General features: G+C 41.0%; 2 protein-coding genes and 1 pseudogene across 2 annotated transcripts; 2 read left to right on the forward strand and 1 right to left on the reverse strand.

The window, feature by feature from the left end:
* Positions 1-1,320: 1,320 nt before the first annotated feature.
* On the forward strand, positions 1,321-3,955 carry LOC115135648 (RNA-binding protein lark-like). The gene is given in 3 exon segments (XM_029670545.2): positions 1,321-1,537; positions 2,017-2,667; positions 2,670-3,955. Coding segments are annotated over 2 exon segments (954 nt in total). The 5' UTR covers positions 1,321-1,537; positions 2,017-2,150; the 3' UTR covers positions 3,107-3,955.
* Positions 3,956-4,155: 200 nt separating this feature from the next.
* On the forward strand, positions 4,156-9,952 carry LOC115136259 (9,11-endoperoxide prostaglandin H2 reductase-like; annotated as a pseudogene).
* A 339-nt stretch (positions 9,953-10,291) lies between these two features.
* Positions 10,292-16,902, reverse strand: LOC115135649 (bcl2-associated agonist of cell death-like). Its single transcript, XM_029670550.2, has 4 exons — positions 16,432-16,902; positions 16,114-16,218; positions 15,716-15,942; positions 10,292-11,822 (listed from the first exon to the last, which is right to left on the reverse strand). The coding sequence occupies exons 2-4, from the start codon at positions 16,211-16,213 to the stop codon at positions 11,721-11,723; spliced, it is 429 nt and encodes a 142-aa protein (XP_029526410.2). The 5' UTR covers positions 16,214-16,218; positions 16,432-16,902; the 3' UTR covers positions 10,292-11,720.
* Positions 16,903-21,161: the final 4,259 nt, after the last annotated feature.

Consider the following 21,161-nt stretch of genomic DNA (forward strand, 5'->3'; position numbering starts at 1 on the left):
GATGTCCCAGATGTGCTCAATTGGATTCAGGTCTGGGGAACGGGTGGGCCAGTCCACAGCATCAATGCCTTCCTCTTGCAGGAACTGCTGACACACTCCAGCCACATGAGGTCTAGCATTGTCTTGCATTAGGAGGAACCCAGGGCCAACCGCACCAGCATATGGTCTCACCAGGGGTCTGAGGATCTCATCGCAGTACCTAATGGCAGTCAGGTTACCTCTGGCGAGCACATGGAGGGCTGTGCGGCCCCCCAAAGAAATGCCACCCCACACCATGACTGACCCACCGCCAAACCGGTCATGCTGGAGGATGTTGCAGGCAGCAGAACGTTCTCCACGGCGTCCCCAGACTCTGTCACGTCTGTCACATGTGCTCAGTGTGAACCTGCTTTCATCTGTGAAGAGCACAGGGTGCCAGTGGCGAATTTGCCAATCTTGGTGTTCTCTGGCAAATGCCAAACGTCCTGCACGGTGTTGGGCTGTAAGCACAACCCCCACCTGTGGACGTCAGGCCCTCATACCACCCTCACAGAGTCTGTTTTTGACCGTTTGAGCAGACACATACACATTTGTGGCCTGCTGGAGGTCATTTTGCAGGGCTCTGGCAGTGCTCCTCCTGCTCCTCCTTGCACAAAGGCGGAGGTAGCGGTCCTGCTGCTGGGTTGTTGCCCTCCTACGGCCTCCTCCACGTCTTCTGATGTACTGGCCTGTCTCCTGGTAGCGCCTCCATGCTCTGGACACTACGCTGACAGACACAGCAAACCTTCTTGCCACAGCTCGCATTGATGTGCCATCCTGGATGAGCTGCACTACCTGAGCCACTTGTGTGGGTTATAGACTCCGTCTCATGCTACCACTAGAGTGAAAGCACCGCCAGCATTCAAAAGTGACCAAAACATCAGCCAGGAAGCATAGGAACTGAGAAGTGGTCTGTGGTCACCACCTGCAGAACCACTCCTTTATTGGGGGTGTCTTGCTAATTGCCTATAATTTCCACCTGTTGTCTATTCCATTTGCACAACAGCATGTGAAATGTAGTGTCAATCAGTGTTGCTTCCTAAGTGGACAGTTTGATTTCACAGAAGTGTGATTGACTTGGAGTTACATTGTGTTGTTTAAGTGTTCCCTTTATTTTTTTGAGCAGTGTACTTGGTGTTGGTACGCAGCTGCACGACAAAGTCCTCTTCCTTCTTCAGTTAGTCAGCTGGCTTGCTGCCTGGCTCACGCCATTTGCTGTCAGTGAGAAGGTGTAGTCACTAGTTACCACAGCCACAAAGACATAAACCCCGCCTATTTCTAAAATTGATTTTATTAAAATCTTATTGGAAACCTAACCCTTACCCCACTGTTAACCTTATGCATAACCTTAAATTAAATTCACAAAATCATGTTTGTAGTTTCAAAAACGGTTTCGATATAGACAATTGTGACTTTGTGGCTGCGTTATCTAGTGGAAACCGATGTGGGGCTGGTGAGAAGCCATCAAAGTACAAGGAAGGTAACGTTACATAGCTAGCTACGTAACCTAACTGGCAAGGTGAGATTAAAGTGAATTTGTACAGAAATAGACTAAACAAAAGTGACTTGGTTCGTCCAACCTCAAAAGGTAGCTAGATAACTTTAGCTTGATGTAGTTAGTTACTAACGGTTAAACATATCTAACATTACTATAACGTTGTTAGCTTTCTAGCTAGCCTACTGCTGGCAGCTTTTCAGTTGGCTAGTTAGCTCGCTCGCTAACCTTACATACACTAGAAAAAATATTTTTCTAGCTACAGTAGTCTACATCTACTAAGGTAATTGGTAAGTCCTTTTGTAACTCGCTATCAGTCAGCTAGCTAATGTACTAGCAAATATACTAGTCAGCTCCGACCCTAGCCTGGCTGCAACAAGCTAGCTAATGTTAGCCCCTAAGAGCCAAGAGTGTGCCAGAGAAAACCCCCAGGACTCCAATTTACTATAACGTTTCTAATGAGATCTTAATAGCTATCTAACTCCTCTCAATTTTGGTTTTAGAGACTGAAGAAGCTGCTCTGTCACCGTGTGAGTGCTGAAGAAGAGTCCTCCAGGAATCCTCATTTACACTTGATTACACACCTTTCTCTGAAACAGCTAAGTCAAGACTGTGTCTTGTTAGCTACCATACAAAAATGGTGAAGATATTTGTTGGAAACGTGAACTCCTCAACCACAGAACCAGAACTGCGTACTCTTTTTGAGAAATATGGTCAGGTGTCAGACTGTGACATTCTGAAAAACTATGGCTTTGTGCACATGAATGAGGAGGAGGAAGCCCAGAAGGCAGTGGCAGAACTCCATAAGCATGAGCTGAATGGGGCACCCATCACTGTGGAGTTTGCCACTACGAAGGTCCGCAATGCCACCAAGATCTACGTTGGGAATGTCCCTGAGGGGACCACAGCTGCTAAGATAAGAGAGCTCTTCCAACCGTTTGGTAAGGTGGTAGAGTGTGACATTGTGAAGAACTTTGCCTTTGTGCACATGCAGAGAGAAAATGAGGCCTATGAGGCCATTTCCAAGTTGAACCACTCTAAAATGGAGGGCCAAAAGATCTTTGTATCCATCTCCCGCAACAATCAAGCCAGAAATGGCAGAGGGGATGACTACCCTCACCACTATCCACCTCACCCACACGACGCTCCTCACTACCTCCCCCTCGAGCTCTACACGGTGACTACTACCCACCTCGTGGTCGCTATCCCCCTCCTCCTCCCCTTCCCCCACCCCCTCCTAGGGCCTACTATGAGTGTGACCTCTATGAGAGGCGTGTCCTCCATGACCCATACTCTTCCTCCTCACGTTACTATGAGCAGGATCCTTATGAGCGACGGCTTCCCCCACTCCCTCAGCGGCCACTTTCCCCCCCCCTTACTTCCTGTTATTACCGGGAGCGCAGCCCCCTGGCTAGCTGGTCTCCACCCCCACCTTCCTCTGTCAGCTATGCCCGAAGGGGTGCCGGGCGAGATTTTGTTGGTGGCAGCTCTGTGCCCCCTCCTTCCTCTATGTGCTATGCTCTGGGCTCAGGCTTTGATAAGGATGATTACTTTGAGGAGAAGTACTCCAATGGTTTTGGTAGGGGCTACTAAGGGCACTTTTTGAAAAATATTTTTGGTGGAAGATGCTGTGTATGAGTATGTTGGCAATGAGTGCGCAGTTTTTTTAGAAAAACGGGTAATAGGAACAATACCGTTCATTCATAAAGCTTACTTGTCAAGTCAATAGCACACTTAATTGATTTTGACCAGTTTTTGTTGATCATGAATAATCACCAGCCATATCAGCAGTCTTTGAATGCATTTTATATTAGTTTTTCATTGTTGCCAGATTTTTAGACTTGAGGTGGTAAGCTTGTGTCTTTGAATGTTTGTTAATATTAATGTCATATTTTGAATTTTTGAAGGAGTTTAGGATTTAAAAAATGTAGTATAGGAATTATGTTTTGTGTAGTCGGCCCTACATCAGGGGTCCCCAATTACATTCAGCCGTGGACAGATTTTTCTTTCAGCGGAGGGTTGGAATGCCGGAACATAGTTATAAATAATTTGTACACTGAAAATTGCTAATCTCATCTGAAGGCCTTGCCACATTCGGTGCAGCATCATAGGATAAAGCATTGTCTCCGAAACGAAACCCGATACGACCGATTCATCGACTTGACGACTAAATAAAAAGATAACCACCGAAAAATTGTTGCACCTCCGGAGTCACAGCCTGTATATCTATTTGACATTATGCATATGAATCACTCGCTGTCCGTAGAGTAACAAGTCCTTTTTGTTTTTGTATAAAATGGATGTAATCCAAGATAAAATAATTGAGAAATCTACGCCTATAAGGACAAATCTGACTTGTTTTTATTAGAAGAAATACATGAACAAATGTCTTGATCAACCGCTGTTGTCATTTGGCCGCTTAAATAAATGTTCGACCTCTGATCCCGTCGATTTTTCATTTCATTTATTTTTTAGTTGACTATATCTTTACGAATTGATAGTGGAATAATTCTTGCTCAAATACATGATTGACAGTTACAAATTGTTTAATTGAAATGGTTTTTGTCCTTTTTACAACCAGATATGAATTGGAAGGGGGGGGGGAACATCCTCACCGGTGGTCAAGCGAGTAGCTTAGAACAATGTCAATGGTGTTGAGGTGTTTGGAGGTCAAACATCTGCAGAAGGTAAGATGTCGGGTGTATACAGGAACTTTCATATAACCTACCCCCACAAACAACCCCCCACAGGGGGCTAAACTGTGACTAAACTCACTTTTGTGTAAGACCTTACACATGGCTTTTCCCTCTTGTTTACTCCAAATAGAGGAGTAGGACCGGTATAATGTAACCCTTACCTGCTGCTATTTAATTGATATTGTACATAAGCTATTCTATGGAAGCTTTCATTCATCTGAAAAAGGTAAGTGACAAGTTGTGTCATGAGCTTGACAGGAAAACTGAAAGTACTGAAATTGAATGTAAGGATGCACAGGGCCTCCAGCATGGTCTCTGATAAATGTTTTAGTATTTATTTATTTTGATGGTGTGCAACATTGCAACCTCTCCATGGTGTACTTCCCCAGTCTAATCCATGGTCCCACAATGGTGCACATTTTCAGTTATGTCCAAAAAATCTAATCTGAAATGTCTTAATTCTCTGTCCTTGCTGATCTGGTCTTGAATGACTTGATTGACACGTGAGAATGAGGACAAAGAACTCTGGATTTGGCCCATGATCCCTTTTCAAGCACATGGATTAGAATCGGATACTGTCCTCTTTCGACCCTCTTTCCTCTTCCATTCTGTCTAAAGCACGTCACTGTGTACGGTTCCTTATGGTATATTTAAGGATTTGTAAGTATTTAAGCACAACGATTAGTCATTAATTTATCATTAAGGGAATTTTTAAGGGAATTAAGGGAATTTTTTAACAGCCGCCATTTTGAAGACTTATTTTACTATCTGCTGTGCAATAAATTATATTGATTTCCAATGCTGGGCATGACTTGTGTTCTTCATCACGTGTCTGTGTGTTAAGAGGGAACACCTAATTCTCTGTTATGTAAAATAGCATACCAGTCTGCTGCATTACCTGAATATTTAAAGGACCGTTTTGAACTTCTGATATCTGATGGAAGGATCTGGGTAGTAAGAGTAAAAGTCAGGAGAGATGAGATGAGATCCAGGAGATGAGCAAAGGAGAAAATGTAATCATAAAATATGGCCACTCGATCATCTGCAGTAAAGTGAAATAACTAATGAATTAATTTGATCTTAGCCTGTGTTTGTTATTTTTATACCAGTCTAGATTTTTAGATCAGAAGTAGTTGAAGGAAGCCACTGTAGACTATTGAAATGCGTGTCCCCAGTGCATGTGATGAAGTGCGTGAAGCAAATGACTGGAAAATGTGAAATATTTTTGGAATGTAGCCAACCTCGCTCAGATACTACAACATGTTTGTGTACCCTGTGTTAAACATATACAGTTGAAGTCTGAAGTTTACATAGACCTTAGCCAAATACATTTAAACTAAGTTTTTCACGATTTCTGACATTTAATTCTAGTACAAATTCCCTGTCTTAAGTCAGTTAGGATCACCACTTTATTTTAAGAATGTGAAATGTCAGAATAATAGTAGAGAGAATTGTTTATTTCAGCTTTTATTTCTTTCATCACATTCCCAGTGGGTCAAGATAACATACACTCAATTAGTATTTGATAGCATTGCCTTTAAATGGTTTAACTTGGGTCAAACGTTTCGGGTATCCTTCCACAAGCTTCCCACAATAAGTTGGGTGAATTTTGGCCTATTCCTCCTGACAGAGCTGGTGTAACTGAGTCAGGTTTGTAGGCCTCCTTGCTCGCACACGCATTTTCAGTTCTGACCACAAATGTTCTATACCATTTGCCATATTCTAATAATTCTCATGTGAGTATTTATTGCCACGGTCTAATGTAAAGCAATTCAGTCATTCTTGAAAGACAAGACAATCCTTGTCATGGAAAGAAACATTATTTTTTATAGGTAAATACATGGATTTTGTAAGCAGTAGGCATTTAGAATTAAATTGGGAATGGAACTTTATAGTTAGGCTTCGTGATAATATCACACCCAGCGTACCTTCAAATTAGTCAATTAGTCTGTTCGACAACCATAATTTATTCGAAAGGCAACGTTTTCATAATTTGTTGCAAAAAAGAAACTTTGAAAAAAGAACCCACATGGGCCTCCCAAAAGTGGCACAGTGGTGTAAGGCGCTGCATTGCAGTGCTAGAGGCGTCACTACAGACCCGGACTGTATCACAACCGGCCGTGATCGGGACTCCCATAGGGCGGCGCACAATTGGCTCAGCGTCGTCCAGGTTAGGGGAAGGTTTGGCCGGGGGTCTTTACTTGGCTCATCGCGCTCTAGCAACTCCTTGTGGGGGGACAGGTGCCTCTGCAGGCTGACCCCGGTCATCAGTTGAACAGTGTTTCCTCCGACACATTGATGCGGCTGGCTTCCAGGTTAAGCGGGCAGGTGTTAAGAAGCACGGTTTAGGGTGACGCATGACTCGACGCATGACATCGCTGCAACTTCCCTCCCGAGTCCGTTGGGAAGTTGCAGCGATGAGACAAGATCGAAAAAGGGCGTAAAATACAAAACAAAAAAATCTAAATCCACCAGTTTTTGTTGTTGCAACATTGCTTTTGTCGAACGAACCTGGGTCAATGGAAACCTACCTATTGGCTGATTGCTCCCAACTCATAGGAATCCCCACCCAGATGACAACTTTAAAATGGTGGAAGCCCTCAATGGCAATGTCCATGTAAAAACAGCTTATATCAATGATGAGTCCTCTATCTTTCTTTATGTCAACAGGGCAAGTTAGGCAGGTAGCTTACTGGTTAGAGCTTTGGACTAGTAACTGAAAATCGAATCCTGAACAAGACAGTTAACCCACTGTTCCTAGGCCGTCATTGAAAATAAGAATTTGTTCTTAACTGACTTGCCTAGTTAAATAAAGGTTAAAAAAAAGTTGTTTTGGGGTAAATTGCCGAAATGCCACATGTCCATTTACATCAGTGCATTTGTAACAACCTAACCATTACAAAACTTTGATTAGATCAAATAAGCCTCACGTAGCAATTTAGCAATTACATTTTTTGTTGACCAAATTCGACACTCATTGACTCTTTTCATCTCTAGTATGGCTTATATCCACAATGTCCCCCCCAAAAAATCTCAAAGCACAGTCCTCCCCAGCCCCTTCATCTGGCAGTGATGTCTTCTTCACTGCCCTCTTTTAGACTGAACACGGGCTCAGATGCCCCCCCTGGGCCTAGTAACATACAAGCTGCAGGGTAAGCAAATGCACCTGAGTGGGGCTGGAAATCGTGCCTTTAAAACTCCTACAGTGTAAGGCAATGAAGCAGACTTGGGCTGTGCCTTGTTGGACCTGATGCCCAAGCACAAACTGACATCTTCCTCAACCTTAAGCTGTACCCAGCGGAACTGGGCCCAATGGTCAGAGAGGGCTGTGCTCGTAGACTGTAGAAGCTGGGGATAGGGGGGACCTGTACCTGATCCATGGGCCTGAGACTGAGGGTCTGGAATCAGAGGACTAGAGGAATAAACAGCATCGAGCCCACAGTTGGATTGTCATGGAGGAGCTCCATGCCAATGAGATGCTCGGAGCAATTGGGGTCTCAAACTACTCTCCAAGACACCTGACAGAGCTGCTGGAGACCTGTAGGGTGCACCCTGCTGTCCTACAGGTACATTGATACCCTCAAGATTTGTTGGATACAACAAGGGCACAGTTTTTAAGTTATGTCACAGCTGTTCATTGACTAAAGCTCAGCCTTCAACACCATAGTGCCCTCCAAGCACATTACTAAGTTCAGGGCCCTGGGTCTGAACCCCTCCCTGTGCAACTGGGTCCTGGTCTTCCTGACAGGCTGACTCCAAGTGGAGAAGGTAGGCAGCAACACCTACACCACACTGATCCTCAACACGGGGGCCCCATCCTATACTCCCTGTTCACCCAGGACTGTGCGGCCATGCACGTCTACAACTCAATCATCACGTTTGCTGGCACAACAGTGATAGGCCTGATTACCAACAATGATGAGACAGCCTGCAGGGAGATGAGACCCCTAACTGAGTAGTGCCAGGAAAATAACCTCTCCCTCAACATCAACAAACAAAAGGAGCTGATCGTGGACATCAGGAGACAGCAGAGGGAGCACGCCCCCATCCACATCGACTGGGCCGCAATGAAGCCATCACTGACAATGTGGTGAAGAATGCACAACAGCGCCTTTTCAACCTAAGGATGCTGAAGAAATGTGGCTTTGCCATCAAGACCCTCACAAACTTCTACAGATGCACCATTGAAAGCATCCTGCCGGGCTGTATCAATGCTTGGTACAGGAATTGCACAGTATACAACTGCAGGACTCTCCAGAGGGTGGTGCGGTCAGCCCAACACATCACCGGGTGCACACTGCCTCCCCTCCAGGACATCTACAGCACCAGGTGTCACAGGAAGGCCAAGAAGACCATCAAGGACCTCAGCCACCCGAGCCACATCCTGTTCACCCCACTACCATCTAAAAGGCGGAGACAGTAATGGTGCTTTAAACACCACTAGCCTGAGTCACTGTTCTAGCCGGCTACCACACTCTACTCTACCCTGCACCTTAAAGACTGCTGCCCTATGTACATAGTCATTGAACACTGGTCACTTCTATTCATATATTGTCCATACTGTCTTTACACACCATTATTTATATATACAGTACCAGTAACACATATGGAATAATGTAGTAACCAAAAAAGTGTTATAAAAATCAGAATATATTTTATATTTGAGATTCTTCAAAGTAGCCACCCTTTGCCTTGATAACAGCTTTGCACACTCTTGGCATTCTCTCATGATGTAGTCACCTGGAATGCATTTCAATTAACAGGTGTGCCTTGTTAAAAGTTTGTGGAATTTCTTTCCTTCTTAATGCATTAATTTAAGTGGAAGGGATTTGAACTCTGATTGCCTTCTATTTCTTTGTTACCATTCTGCAGGTGGAGTTCCATCCCAGACTGGCACAGAGGGAGCTGAGGACGATTTGCAGGCACTCAGGAGTCTGCTTCCAGGCGTATTCCTCCCTGGGGAAAGGTACCCTGTTGCCGAACCATAAGTTGTAGTTATGGCGGAGGGGCATGGCAGAACTGCCTCCCAGGTGCTCTTGCGGTGGGCCACTCAGTAGGGTGTGGCTATGTTACCCAGGTCTTCATGGCTCGAGAGGGTGAGAGAAAATGGTGTTTGACTTTGACCTGGATGTAGAGACTGTCTGACATGGACAGTGGAACAAGGTTCTGCAATAGAGATCCCACTAGTGTGGTCTAGAGGAGAGAGCCCCACACCAATATATTTGATCGGTCATAGAACATTATGTGTTAAGTGTAATTCTGAACTACAAATGACCTATAATGAATTGTTTAATTTACCATATTATGTTTAGGACATAGTTCATTGATTCTTGAACAAATGTTTGGCCAATAGGTTAGTTAACATAGTTGTATCCTATTACATGTTAAAATGCTTATTATGAATGTGTTCAACAAAGATTTGCAAATAACAATTGTTATGTTTTAATTAGTTAATTATTGACAGTAAGGCAAATTAATACAAATAGAATTATGCCATACCTTTATTTCTTTACACTTTCTTTTTTTTCTCCTGTGTTATTAACTTGTTTATTGTTTACTCCATGTGTAACTCTGTGTTGATGTCTGTTCACACTGCTATGCTTTATCTTGGCCAGGTCACAGTTGTAAATGAGAACTTGTTCTCAACTAGCCTACCTGGTTAAATAAAGGTGAAATAAATCAAATAAAATCTGAAGGCTAACCGCAAAGTGTAGCTAATCCTTATTGTTGCTAGCTTCACATAGATGGGTCTGACCACCATTCATCAAATAAGAACTGTCTTATAAATTAGGGTTATTTTAGATGACACCTAGCTATATAGTTAGCTATCTAACTATAGCTACTGAAACAAATGGTTGTTTTGCTATGTTTTTGGGGAAGAACATTGTTTGCATCCGTGAGCCAGCTAGCTTTTTTTATGAACAGCACTGTAGGTGTGTGAGACAACTTCACCAGCATCATAGCATACGTATCGATGAATCATTGTGACATGAAATACTAGTGATTAGTGTAATCACAGTGTAATAACTACGTTAAAAAAATGTATGAACGCATTGTTATGTGACGTGTAATCATATTCAGGTCCTGATTGGTCAACAAGTTTATTTGACATGTCAAATAGTGTTAAATAGTATATTTTTTGACACGCAAAGACCCAAACGGCGTTCCATAGAAATCCTGGTTGAGAATGAAACGGCTGAACAAATGGACAACAAAACAGCACAGCAAGGGACTGTTGTGACACTTCTTGCACTGAGATGCAGTGCCTTCGACCGCTGCATCCTTGTGTGTGTTAACTATTTAACTGTACAAGAATGCTTAAAGGGACTCTAAAAAATGTTATCAGGTTTTTTGGCAAGGAAAATATTGGATATTGGTATCAGCCAAAAATGTTATATCGGTGCAGCACTAGTTTTAATAAGACATTTTCAAACATTTCATATGTTACATAACATAAAAAGATGTAAAAACAGTTAACAGTTATTAATGAAAAGGAGAAATATCAAAATGTTAAGACACACAAAAAAGTTTCAAGTAGAATTTCAGTTATAACTGAAGGCAGTGACCATAGTTGTTCTACACCAGACTGCCCTATCTATATACACTCATATTTCTTCAACCGAAGACTTAACAGTATTCAGAATATTTGCTTATAAGGCAGTTGAAGGGTGTATATGGCCTGGATTGTAATTATGTCTTCATCTTTGTTTTAAATATCGGTATGCATAATATACAATTGAAAAAAATATACAGATTAAAATTAAAGATGATTGCAAATGAAAGAACATGAAATGTACAGTCTCTAAGTTTAAGATAAATACCAAAATAAACTGAGTGTACCAGTCAAAGTATGTATGAGGATAATTGTTGAATGTCAAAACATGACATTTTTGGCAAAACCCTGAAGAGTTGTAAGAGCTTATGTGAAGTCAGAATTTATTTTTGCAGAATAAAGCATTCAATAGACTAGCATAGCTAACGATTGAAATCGGGGGAAAAAAATATGTATAATAGAAAATTGTGTTCAACATACAACATATCTGTCTAATAATTATTGTCCTCACAGATCAGTTCTTTCACACGTTTCATATTTTAAGAATCTCGAAAGTATATTTACATTTTGTGAACTTCTTGAAATTCATACCTACAAATGTAGAACATTTTCAATAGAACAATTTATGAAATTTCTCTGGAAATATTTGTTATACGTATTTATACATATGTTATAAATATGTCAGTAGCACAAGAGATTGTCGCTTAGAAAATGCATCTATTGTGCACTGAATAACTTATTAATTATTGCAACATATTTTCAATTATGCAGTGAATTTTTACATAACATTTGATTGTACAAAAAGGTCACATTTGAACTGGTGATATTTTCCATAAAAATACTGTAATTTTCACAAAAGTATGCACACGGGACGTGAATATTTCAGCTGTGGTCCAGTCGTTATGGAAATGAGTATGAGTTCTTGCCTTGGCTGGGTCTTTGAAAGAGGTTAACTTTTTCACTCCCTGCCTTCGGCCTCGTTTGGACTCCAGAGGAAAGAGAACCATCCTCGGGAGACCTGCTTGACCCCTCCTGGGCTAATCCCTCTCTTGGTGGGCTCCTAGGGAGGGAAATGGATAGAAAGGTCAACTCTATACATTTTTATGTAAAGCAGTATGGATGTGCATTTTTCCCTTCAAAATGATTCGGTATTGGGAAAGGGGGAATGTGTCTTCCGCGTTTAACCCAACCCCTCTGAATCAGAGAGCGATTAACCAAAATGTTTTGTTTTTTGTCGTTTTTAAACAACTAATTGACCGACATCGATAATTTGAATTCCATTTCATAATATTTTTTTCTGTGAGCTCAATGCACACAAAGGTGACAGGCGGAGCAGTTTGAGTGTGTCAAGAACTTCAAAGCTGCTGGGTTTTTCATAATCAACAGTTTCCCGTGTGTATCAAGAATGGTCCACCAACTAAAGGACATCCAGCCGATTGGACACAACTGTGGGAAGCAATGGAGTTAACATGGGCCAGCATCCCTGTGGAATGCTTTCAACACCTTGCCCCGACGAATTAAGGCTGTTCTGGGGGTAAAAGGGGGGGAGGAAACTCAAACTCTATTAGGAAGGTGTTCATAATGTTTTGTATACTCAATGAACAAAACAACAGAAATATTTTCATAAAGTGAATAAATGATAGTGATTGCAGTAATGGGAAGCCACTACCATCATGGGACTTTTATTGTTTTATTCTGCGTTGTTACAGAATTCAACCCGCATTTCATTTTTTTTATTTTATCGAAACCGAAAAACCTTGATTATTTTTTAATAATCAAACCGAAACCAAACTGACCTCCAGCACTACTGGATACATGGGCTCCAATACAATACAGGAACAATACAATTTAGTTTGAAAAGATTTGTGCGATTCAGTTTGATTAGATGCGATAAGATGAAGAAATTTGTTTATACAATGGGGCAAAAAAGTATTTAGTCAGCCACCAATTGTGCAAGTTCTCCCACTTAAAAAGATGAGAGAGGCCTGTAATTTTCATCATAGGTACACTTCAACTATGACAGACAAAATGAGAAGAAAAAAATCCAGAAAATCACATTGTAGGATTTTTTATGAATTTATTTGCAAATTATGGTGGAAAATAAGTATTTGGTCAATAATAAAAGTTTATCTCAATACTTTGTTATATACCCTTTGTTGGCAATGATAGAGGTCAAACGTTTTCTGTAAGTCTTCACAAGGTTTTCACACACTGTTGCTGGTATTTTGGCCCATTCCTCCATGCAGATCTCCTCTAGAGCAGTGATGTTTTGGGGCTGTTGCTGGGCAACACGGACTTTCAACTCCCTCCAAAGATTTTCTATGAGGTTGAGATCTGGAGACTGGCTAGGCCACTCCAGGACCTTGAAATGCTTCTTACGAAGCCACTCCTTCGTTGCCCGGGCGGTGTGTTTGGGATCATTGTCATGCTGAAAGACCCAGCCACGTTTCATCTTCAGTAGGTATGGTGTTCTTTGGATGCAACTCAGCATTCTTTGTCCTCCAAACACGACGAGATTAGTTTTTACCAAAAAGTTCTATTTTGGTTTCATCTGACCATATGACATTCTCCCAATCTTCTTCTGGATCATCCAAATGCTCTCTAGCAAACTTCAGATGGGCCTGGACATGTACTGGCTTAAGCAGGGGGACACGTCTGGCACTGCAGGATTTGAGTCCCTGGTGGCGTAGTGTGTTACTGATGGTAGGCGTTGTTACTTTGGTCCCAGCTCTCTGCAGGTCATTCACTAGGTCCCCCCGTGTGGTTCTGGGATTTTTGCTCACCGCTCTTGTGATCATTTTGACCCCACGGGGTGAGATCTTGCATGGAGCCCCAGATCAAGGGATTAGTGGTCTTGTATGTCTTCCATTTCCTAATAATTGCTCCCACAGTTGATTTCTTCAAACCAAGCTGCTTACCTATTGCAGATTCAGTCTTCCCAGCCTGGTGCAGGTCTACAATTTTGTTTCTGGTGTCATTTAACAGCTCTTTGGTATTGGCCATAGTGGAGTTTGGAGTGTGACTGTTTGAGGTTGTGGACAGGTGTCTTTTATACTGATAACAAGTTCAAACAGGTGGGAGAACTTGTGGGAGAACTTGCACAATTGGTGGCTGACTAAATACTTTTTTGCCCCACTGTATCTCTGTGAGCATTTCTGCTTTACTAAGACAATCCATCCACCTGACAGGTGTGGCATACCAAGAAGCTGATTAAACAGCATGATCATTGCACAGATGCACCTTGTGCTGGGGTCAATAAAAGGCCACTCTAAAATGCACAGTTTTGTCACACAACACAGTTCCACAGATGTCTCAAGTTGAGGGAGCATGTAATTGGCATGCTGATGGCAGGAATGTCCACCACAGCTGTTGCCAGAGAATTTAAAGTAATTTCTCTACCATAAGCCGCCTCCGTCATTTTAGAGAATTTGGCAGTACGTCTAACCGGCCTCACTACCGCAGACCTGTGTAACCACGCCAGCCCAGGACTTCCACGTCTGGCTTCTTCACCTGTGGGAGTTTACTGAAGAGCATTTCTGTCTGTAATAAAGACATTTCTGATCGGCTGGGCCTGGCTCCCTGTCATTTTTGCAGATTAAGTGTTTGAGCTAGTAATGTATCAATATTTATATCAGCATACACTGATTGTTTAAAGCAAAACTACCAAACGCATTGCTAATGGTGAATCTCTTGTAAGGCCCGTTCAGCAGGTATAGCCAGATGACAGTGGTCTCCGATAACTTACTACCGGTAAAAACACAATTTTAAACAGTGCATAGATAACAATAACCTAGCAAATTACATAGGTTGTCACCAATGTTCCCTCTAATTTCTTTCGGAACTGAGAAAATTTCAGGTCTGCTGAGCACAAACTTGAACGTTTACTGTGAACTGAGGCTCTAACAGCTTTAAATGAGTTTTAACAGTGTTCAATTGGGCTATTGTGGCTAACAGAGTGGCCTAACATCAAAAACAATTGAGAAAATACATCCCATAACATTTTAACATGGAAATAGCGGTTCTATAATTCAGCCTACAGTAGCAGCCAATGTGTGGTATTCAGTGTTGGAAAAAACATGCAGGGCTTGACATTAACCTGTTTATCCACTTGTCCTTCAGACAAGGAGGTGACTGAAAATGGTGTTTAATGCAAGAAACCACTTTCCAAAATAAAATACATCACCATACCATTTTTAGAGAATCAAACAAATGATGCTACTCTCTGCCTATTGGCTACTTAGCTTATTCAAGCCTGTCTCAAAATACAAGATTCTTTACCTGACTTGCTTTTCAAAGATGTCTAGAAATGCACATGTTTTGTGCTCTTGTTGGAAGCAACCATTACCCCATTGCGGACTACAAATGAGCTATAACTCGGCTAATAACTCACTAACCAGCAAAGGATATGAACAAATGTGCACACGTCACTAGGGTTGTTCGGCATGCAACATGACTCGTGGATCAATGACTGTCAACACAGTTACATACTTAGTTCAACACGGAAGGAGAGGACGCATCAGTTGTCACAATAGAGGTATTTTTGAAAGGTAGAAAGAAAGTAGTATGAGCAAAACATGTTGGTGAATCAGCAATTCTTAATGTTTGAATCAATTTTCTGACCGATGCATGCTACATTTGGATCCTTTGGGGCCTGCGGAACGATCAAGTTCTATTTTAAACATTTGAATCGGGGACCGATGGTGAATCATTATGTCCATATTAAGCAGTCTTTACTGCAATCACTGTCAAGTAGTGATACTCTGGTAAAATTAGCTCCCTACAGTACATAAATGCACTACGCCTAGACTTTTGGAGTCCATTCATGTGGCGAAGGATGAAGTCAAATTGATTACACGTTTACTGTATAGTAATGTATACTATATAGGAACTAGTGTCTGCTCTGTCCCCACTCTTTTTCAATTGTACACTCCTCTGTCAGACCTCATAGCTTACCCCTTTGTCGAGCCAGGTGTCAAATTCATCACTCATCCTCCTCAGCTGGCGGCCATATTTCTTTGCAGCCCACAGTGTAGGAGGAGCAGACTGTGATCGGCTTCGGAAAGGAGCCCCATCGCCCCCGCCCTCCTCAGTAGGAGTTATTGCATCCTGAAACTCTGTGTCATCCCTTCTGCCAACCTGGGAGCACACCTGGGACTCGGAGTAGAGCCGAGCTCGCCCACCTGTGTCAGTGAGTGGAAAGGGATGGGGGGGGATTGAGATATGGTTAGATATATTTAAATATAACTTAAGAGGTTCACACATGTATCCAAACTGAGTATTAATGCATTTTCATATTATTTTACATTTCCAGGCTTGATAAGTTTGAGGGTAAATTCTAGTTTGATTCTGACCTGGTCGTGGTCTGATGCTCGTCGTAGTGGAGACATTATGGAGCTGAAATTCTGGGTAGTGTGTGGTTCCTGAGTGGTCAGACTCATCTTGTTCATTCATGGTTTCTGGGGGGGGGGGGGGCAACTCAATGTTAGGAAGGTGTTCCTAATGTTTGGTATACTCAGTGTATATCTACTGTAAGGATATACTATCACCACAGGGTGTTGGTAAAATCACTATAAATGTATTTTATTGACAAATATAAATTGAACTTTTTAGAAAATATCTACAACATATTTTTGTCAAGTAACTTAACCAGTTAGCTAGCTAGAACTTACCCAAGGACCTGTCTCGAGTCCTGATGACTTACAAAAGGGTTGATTACATTTTGGTTATCCTCTTCTTATGTCAATGTTAAACTGGAGGCGATATGATATTTCTGTCTTTTCCACGAACCGGTCGGTGATGATTTCCTCGCATTGCATGTGGCACACCCGAATACAAAAATATAGTAACGGGCTAGCTACCTTTAGCTAGCGTTACCTGATTAGTCGTTGAATTGTTTTGTGTGGCGCCGGATCAAATGTTCAAAATGAACTTGTATAACTAGCTACCTGACATGTTATTTTCTTATTTTCTGTTATTTTCTTTACGACTGCCTTCGCAAAATTCTATTTCAGTTGGACGACTTTCTCAAATTATTATCGAAATGTCTTCATGTGATTACCTACTTTCACAGTCTATGCTATCACAGGCGACGCACCCAATGTTTTTGTTGTCTTCCGTCGTCTTGTACGCCACTGTAGTAGTACCTCTTTACCCAATCGACTGCCACTGGCATTCAGAAAGAGCCAATAAGGGCACGCTGCTAGGGTTTACTGAGTGACTATCTTGTCAAAACGTCACTGTTGCGAAAGGGCTATGGAAAGCCAAACGACTCGTGACTTGTTATCCATTTCGCCCATCCGTAGTGGATCATAGATGTGTTGTCGTGGAGATTTAGATTATCTGATGAATAAACACACTTTTACATTAGGTAGACACATTTCCCAATGGCCTGTATATTTGTTCTTCTTCGGTAATTTAGAGCAATTTTCACTGTTGAATTTGAGAAGGTGAATTTATCTGAGATATCATCCCTAATTATTTTTCATTTGTTTGAAGCAGAACAGTATTCTGGCCATGATGATGGACCTGTAATGATGGGCATCACGTCAACCTATGTTTGCCTTTGTTCCCCAGACCCCTTCCCTCAAAAGCACCCGTACATAAAACCACTGGTTATGTCTCCAATCCAATGATTGCATTCATCAAGTTAAGGTTGGAAAACTACTGGTAATTTACCGAAGTTACTGGAACGTTCAGTCATTTTGGTAATAAACAGGTATTCAATGGAAATCTATAGTAACTTGTGTAATTTATACTTGAATAACTTAAAAAATATATACTTGTATATAGTATTAATTTGTGTATATGAGTTTTTAGTGGATATACCATATGGTTCAAGAGAAAATAGCTGAAAAAAGCATCTAATCAGCAATGGCATTATTTTCAATTAACTCTGTAACTCTTCCAATGATTGCTTTTTTTCACAACTGCACTTGCACATCATCATCTGCACATCTATCACTCCAGTGTTAATGCTAAATTGTAATTAATTCACCTCTATGGCCTATTTATTGCCTTACCTCCCTACATTTGCACACACTGTACATACATTTTTCTACTGTGTTATTGACTGTACGTTTGTTTATGTGTAACTCTGTTGTTTTTGTCACACTGCTTTGCTTTATCTTGGCCAGGTCTCAGTTGTAAATGAGAACTTGTTCTCAACTGGCCTACCTGGTTAAATAAAGGTGAGAAGAAAATAAAACTGCCATCAGTTTGGCACCAAAACATTTACAACAAATATTGACATGGTTAAATAAAAGTGTGTAAAAAAATATAAATGATATTTCATGCTTAAACCCTCATGTTAAACACCAAATGGCATTCACTAAGTTGATGGTTTATATTTAGGATAATGTCATTCTAGTTCTATTTTAAGATCATCTTATTATTTTATATATTTTTACACTTGATAAGGCCATACAGATGGCCAGATACAGACCCCTGTAATAATCTGAAGTACCAAAAAAAAAAAAATGTGTTAAAATTCCACCCCAAAAATGTAAAGTCACCAAAATTCTGGTAATTTACTGGTAAACTTAGAAAATGTCCAGTTATAGAACCTCCCTTTGCAACACTATATCAAGTCGTCTGAGATGAGAAGGTGGCCGGAAAGGCAACGAGGAAAGGAAGCCATAAAAAACATTGAGATACAGTCTCTATCTTGCCTATATGTTGTTTTATTTACTATATGGTGTTTTATTTACTATAGTTATCTAGTTGTAGTTTCGTTTTATAGCCACTAGATAGCGGGAAACTCTTATACATCAAAGCTGTGCTGTAAATTATTTGACTGTAGCATGCTATAAAATGGTCCAATCCAAATCCAGGATTGTAATTTAGTATGTTGAGTCCATATCAACCCCTACAAGTGCATTTATATTAATTCATAATAAGGGAGGGTCATTCCTGCTAACATTTCTGGAAAGGGAGGTAGTAGGCTTGCTGGAATTATTAGTTTTACTAACACACACACACACACACACACACACACACTGTTTGGGATATATTTTCTGTTTTCTAGTGTCTTAGAAAATGACCATGAGCTTGGATGGTTTATTTAAGTATTTTATTGTACAGTAAATCTTACTGCTGCTGTTTCTCATCCGGGATTACTGATTTAGTTTATGAACTCAGACCAGATTACTGGACCCTTTGTGCACATTAGTATGGGGTGATCATTTGTAACTAAATTTAATCGAATATGTAATCGATGTAATCTGGTCTGAGTGATAAAGTAATAATCTATCATGACAGGGCCACAAACAATAACTAGCAATGATGCACACCCCAAGAAAGGTTCAAATCTCACCTTTCTGGTAAAAATTAGTTATAATTTGCTGAAGTGTAGTCACTTTTGAGGACACCAGCTCAAGTACACAGTACAAATGTGTTGAAAATATGAAATATTTTACATTATGTATTTCCTATTCAACAAAACTGTAGGAATAAGGCTCGAAATGACTTATATTCGTTTCTAAATATAGTATAATCAATTGATAAAATGACCATAAGATCTCAAATTCCTTATAACTGTAAAATACATATTTGCATATTTTCTAAAGGTGTCTCTTGATCAAAACTTTTTTTAAAACCTTTATTTAACTAGGCAAGTCAGTTAAGAACAAATTCTTATTTTCAATGACGGCCTAGGAACAGTGGGTTAACTGCCTGTTCAGGGGCAGAACGAGAGATTTGTACCTTGTCAGCTCAGGGGTTAGCCTCCTGGACTCGTTAGGAGCTGACTTTTCATCTCATATTAATATTGACTGTCTATGACAAACAGAAAGTGTTTTTTGTTTAAAATCTATTCATTATTTTAGATTACTGGCTATAAATGAGCTCTGAATGTGCTACAGCAACAAAACCACTCTCTCCTGTTGCATTACAATGTAAGGATTTCAGACATGCGTTGTTAGTGGCTGTGACATAGAGTTCAGCCAGGCGTTGATGGACAGTCGAAAAAGCTAATTAAATAGTAGGACCCAGCTTCAAGTGGTGTCAGATTTCACATCTTGCTTCACACAGACAGAAGATACATACTCCTGTGTCTGTGAGAATCCGGGTTATTGCTCAATGCAAGCCATCTCGATCTATGCTGTCCACATATACATTTTTAAGGGAAAATGTCAGTTGGAACTGGTACCAGAACCACGCAGTTGAGGTCTCAACATACCGTTTGTTCTAAGTTAGAATAGTAGAATATACAAGGTACAATTTCGAAATTTGGTTGTGCATCAGCAGTTTTTCTCTTGCTATGTCAGTCAATGATAGTCACTCAATTCACCCATGTCAGCAAAACATTTAGTTAGTTAGTTAGTCTGCAGCCAGCTATCTAAACTTAATCATCATAGTCAAATTACCGGCTGGGGGGCCCCCATTGATTTTGTTTGTCAGTCTCACTCAGATATCATATTAAAACCAGCAAACATTTCTTTCCACCTTATGGAAAAATGTGTAGAATCGCATACAATTAGTTATAAATTGCTAAATCTACTCTCCGCCCATTGGCAAAATGTGTAGAATTGCAGCAGACTTGCTTTAAAACGGCAACATTTTCTCTACACCCCATGGCAAAATGTGTTGAATTGCACAAAATGGAGGGAGGGTATGCACATGTGGGTACACAGACTGCGTTCCCTCATGATGAGTTCTGATTTTTTTGTGGCCCCCACCCTATCAAAGTTGCCCATCCCTGGTTTAAACTGAGTCGATGTCCACAGGGGCTTGGGGAATTGGATTACTCACCTGCCCTGGCCCTGAGAAACTAACCTGAATGGCTTTGTTACTGTAGATGCCTTGGTGGCTCAAATCTGTAGCTGTGAGCAAGTAGGCTAATGGTGCATTCCGTGAGAGGCAAAACAAAGAAAACATGATTACTTGATATTACATGAATATATATCCATTGTTTAGTAGCCTAAGGTTGTGCAGGGAGGCCCTGCCGTCAGGGGAAACTCAGTGAAAATGGGCCAGGTCTGCTGTCACTCACCGGGCTGGGGCTCATCCAGAATGATGTGATTATAAGTGGCTTTCGATTATGCAACCATAGACACAATGCCAGTCTGTGGGCAGTCCATTAATCCAAAACCAGCAGAGTGACAACGATTTAATTTGTTTATCAGTTCCCCTGTCCAGGAAGACCATAACCCTCTTCAGAATGTCTGAAACATTGCTCTCATAGGGAGTTACAACCATGGGTTCCATCCAAAGGTTATTTGGTTACATTTAGGTTTTGAAAGCTGTGAAATTATTCCCCAAATTAGTTGCTTTACCATTATACTTTATTTCAACCTAAATACATCTATTAAATGTCATATTCCACAGTATGCCGTGGAGCGCCATTCTTTACTTACCCAAATGTAACGTCTGGTTATAACAGTAAGATTTATGGAGATCACAA

This window comes from Oncorhynchus nerka, linkage group LG10 (genome assembly GCF_034236695.1).
Source record: "Oncorhynchus nerka isolate Pitt River linkage group LG10, Oner_Uvic_2.0, whole genome shotgun sequence".
NCBI classification, from domain to species: Eukaryota; Metazoa; Chordata; class Actinopteri; order Salmoniformes; family Salmonidae; genus Oncorhynchus; species Oncorhynchus nerka.

Coding starts and splice junctions, on each gene's coding strand:
- LOC115135649 (XM_029670550.2), bottom strand. CDS start 16,213: ATGAATGAACAAGATGAGTCTGACCACTCAGGAACCACACACTACCCA. Junction 15,943..16,113: donor GAGCATCAGACCACGACCAG/GTCAGAATCAAA, acceptor TCACTGACACAG/GTGGGCGAGCTCGGCTCTAC. Junction 11,823..15,715: donor ACACCTGGCTCGACAAAGGG/GTAAGCTATGAG, acceptor TTCCCTCCCTAG/GAGCCCACCAAGAGAGGGAT.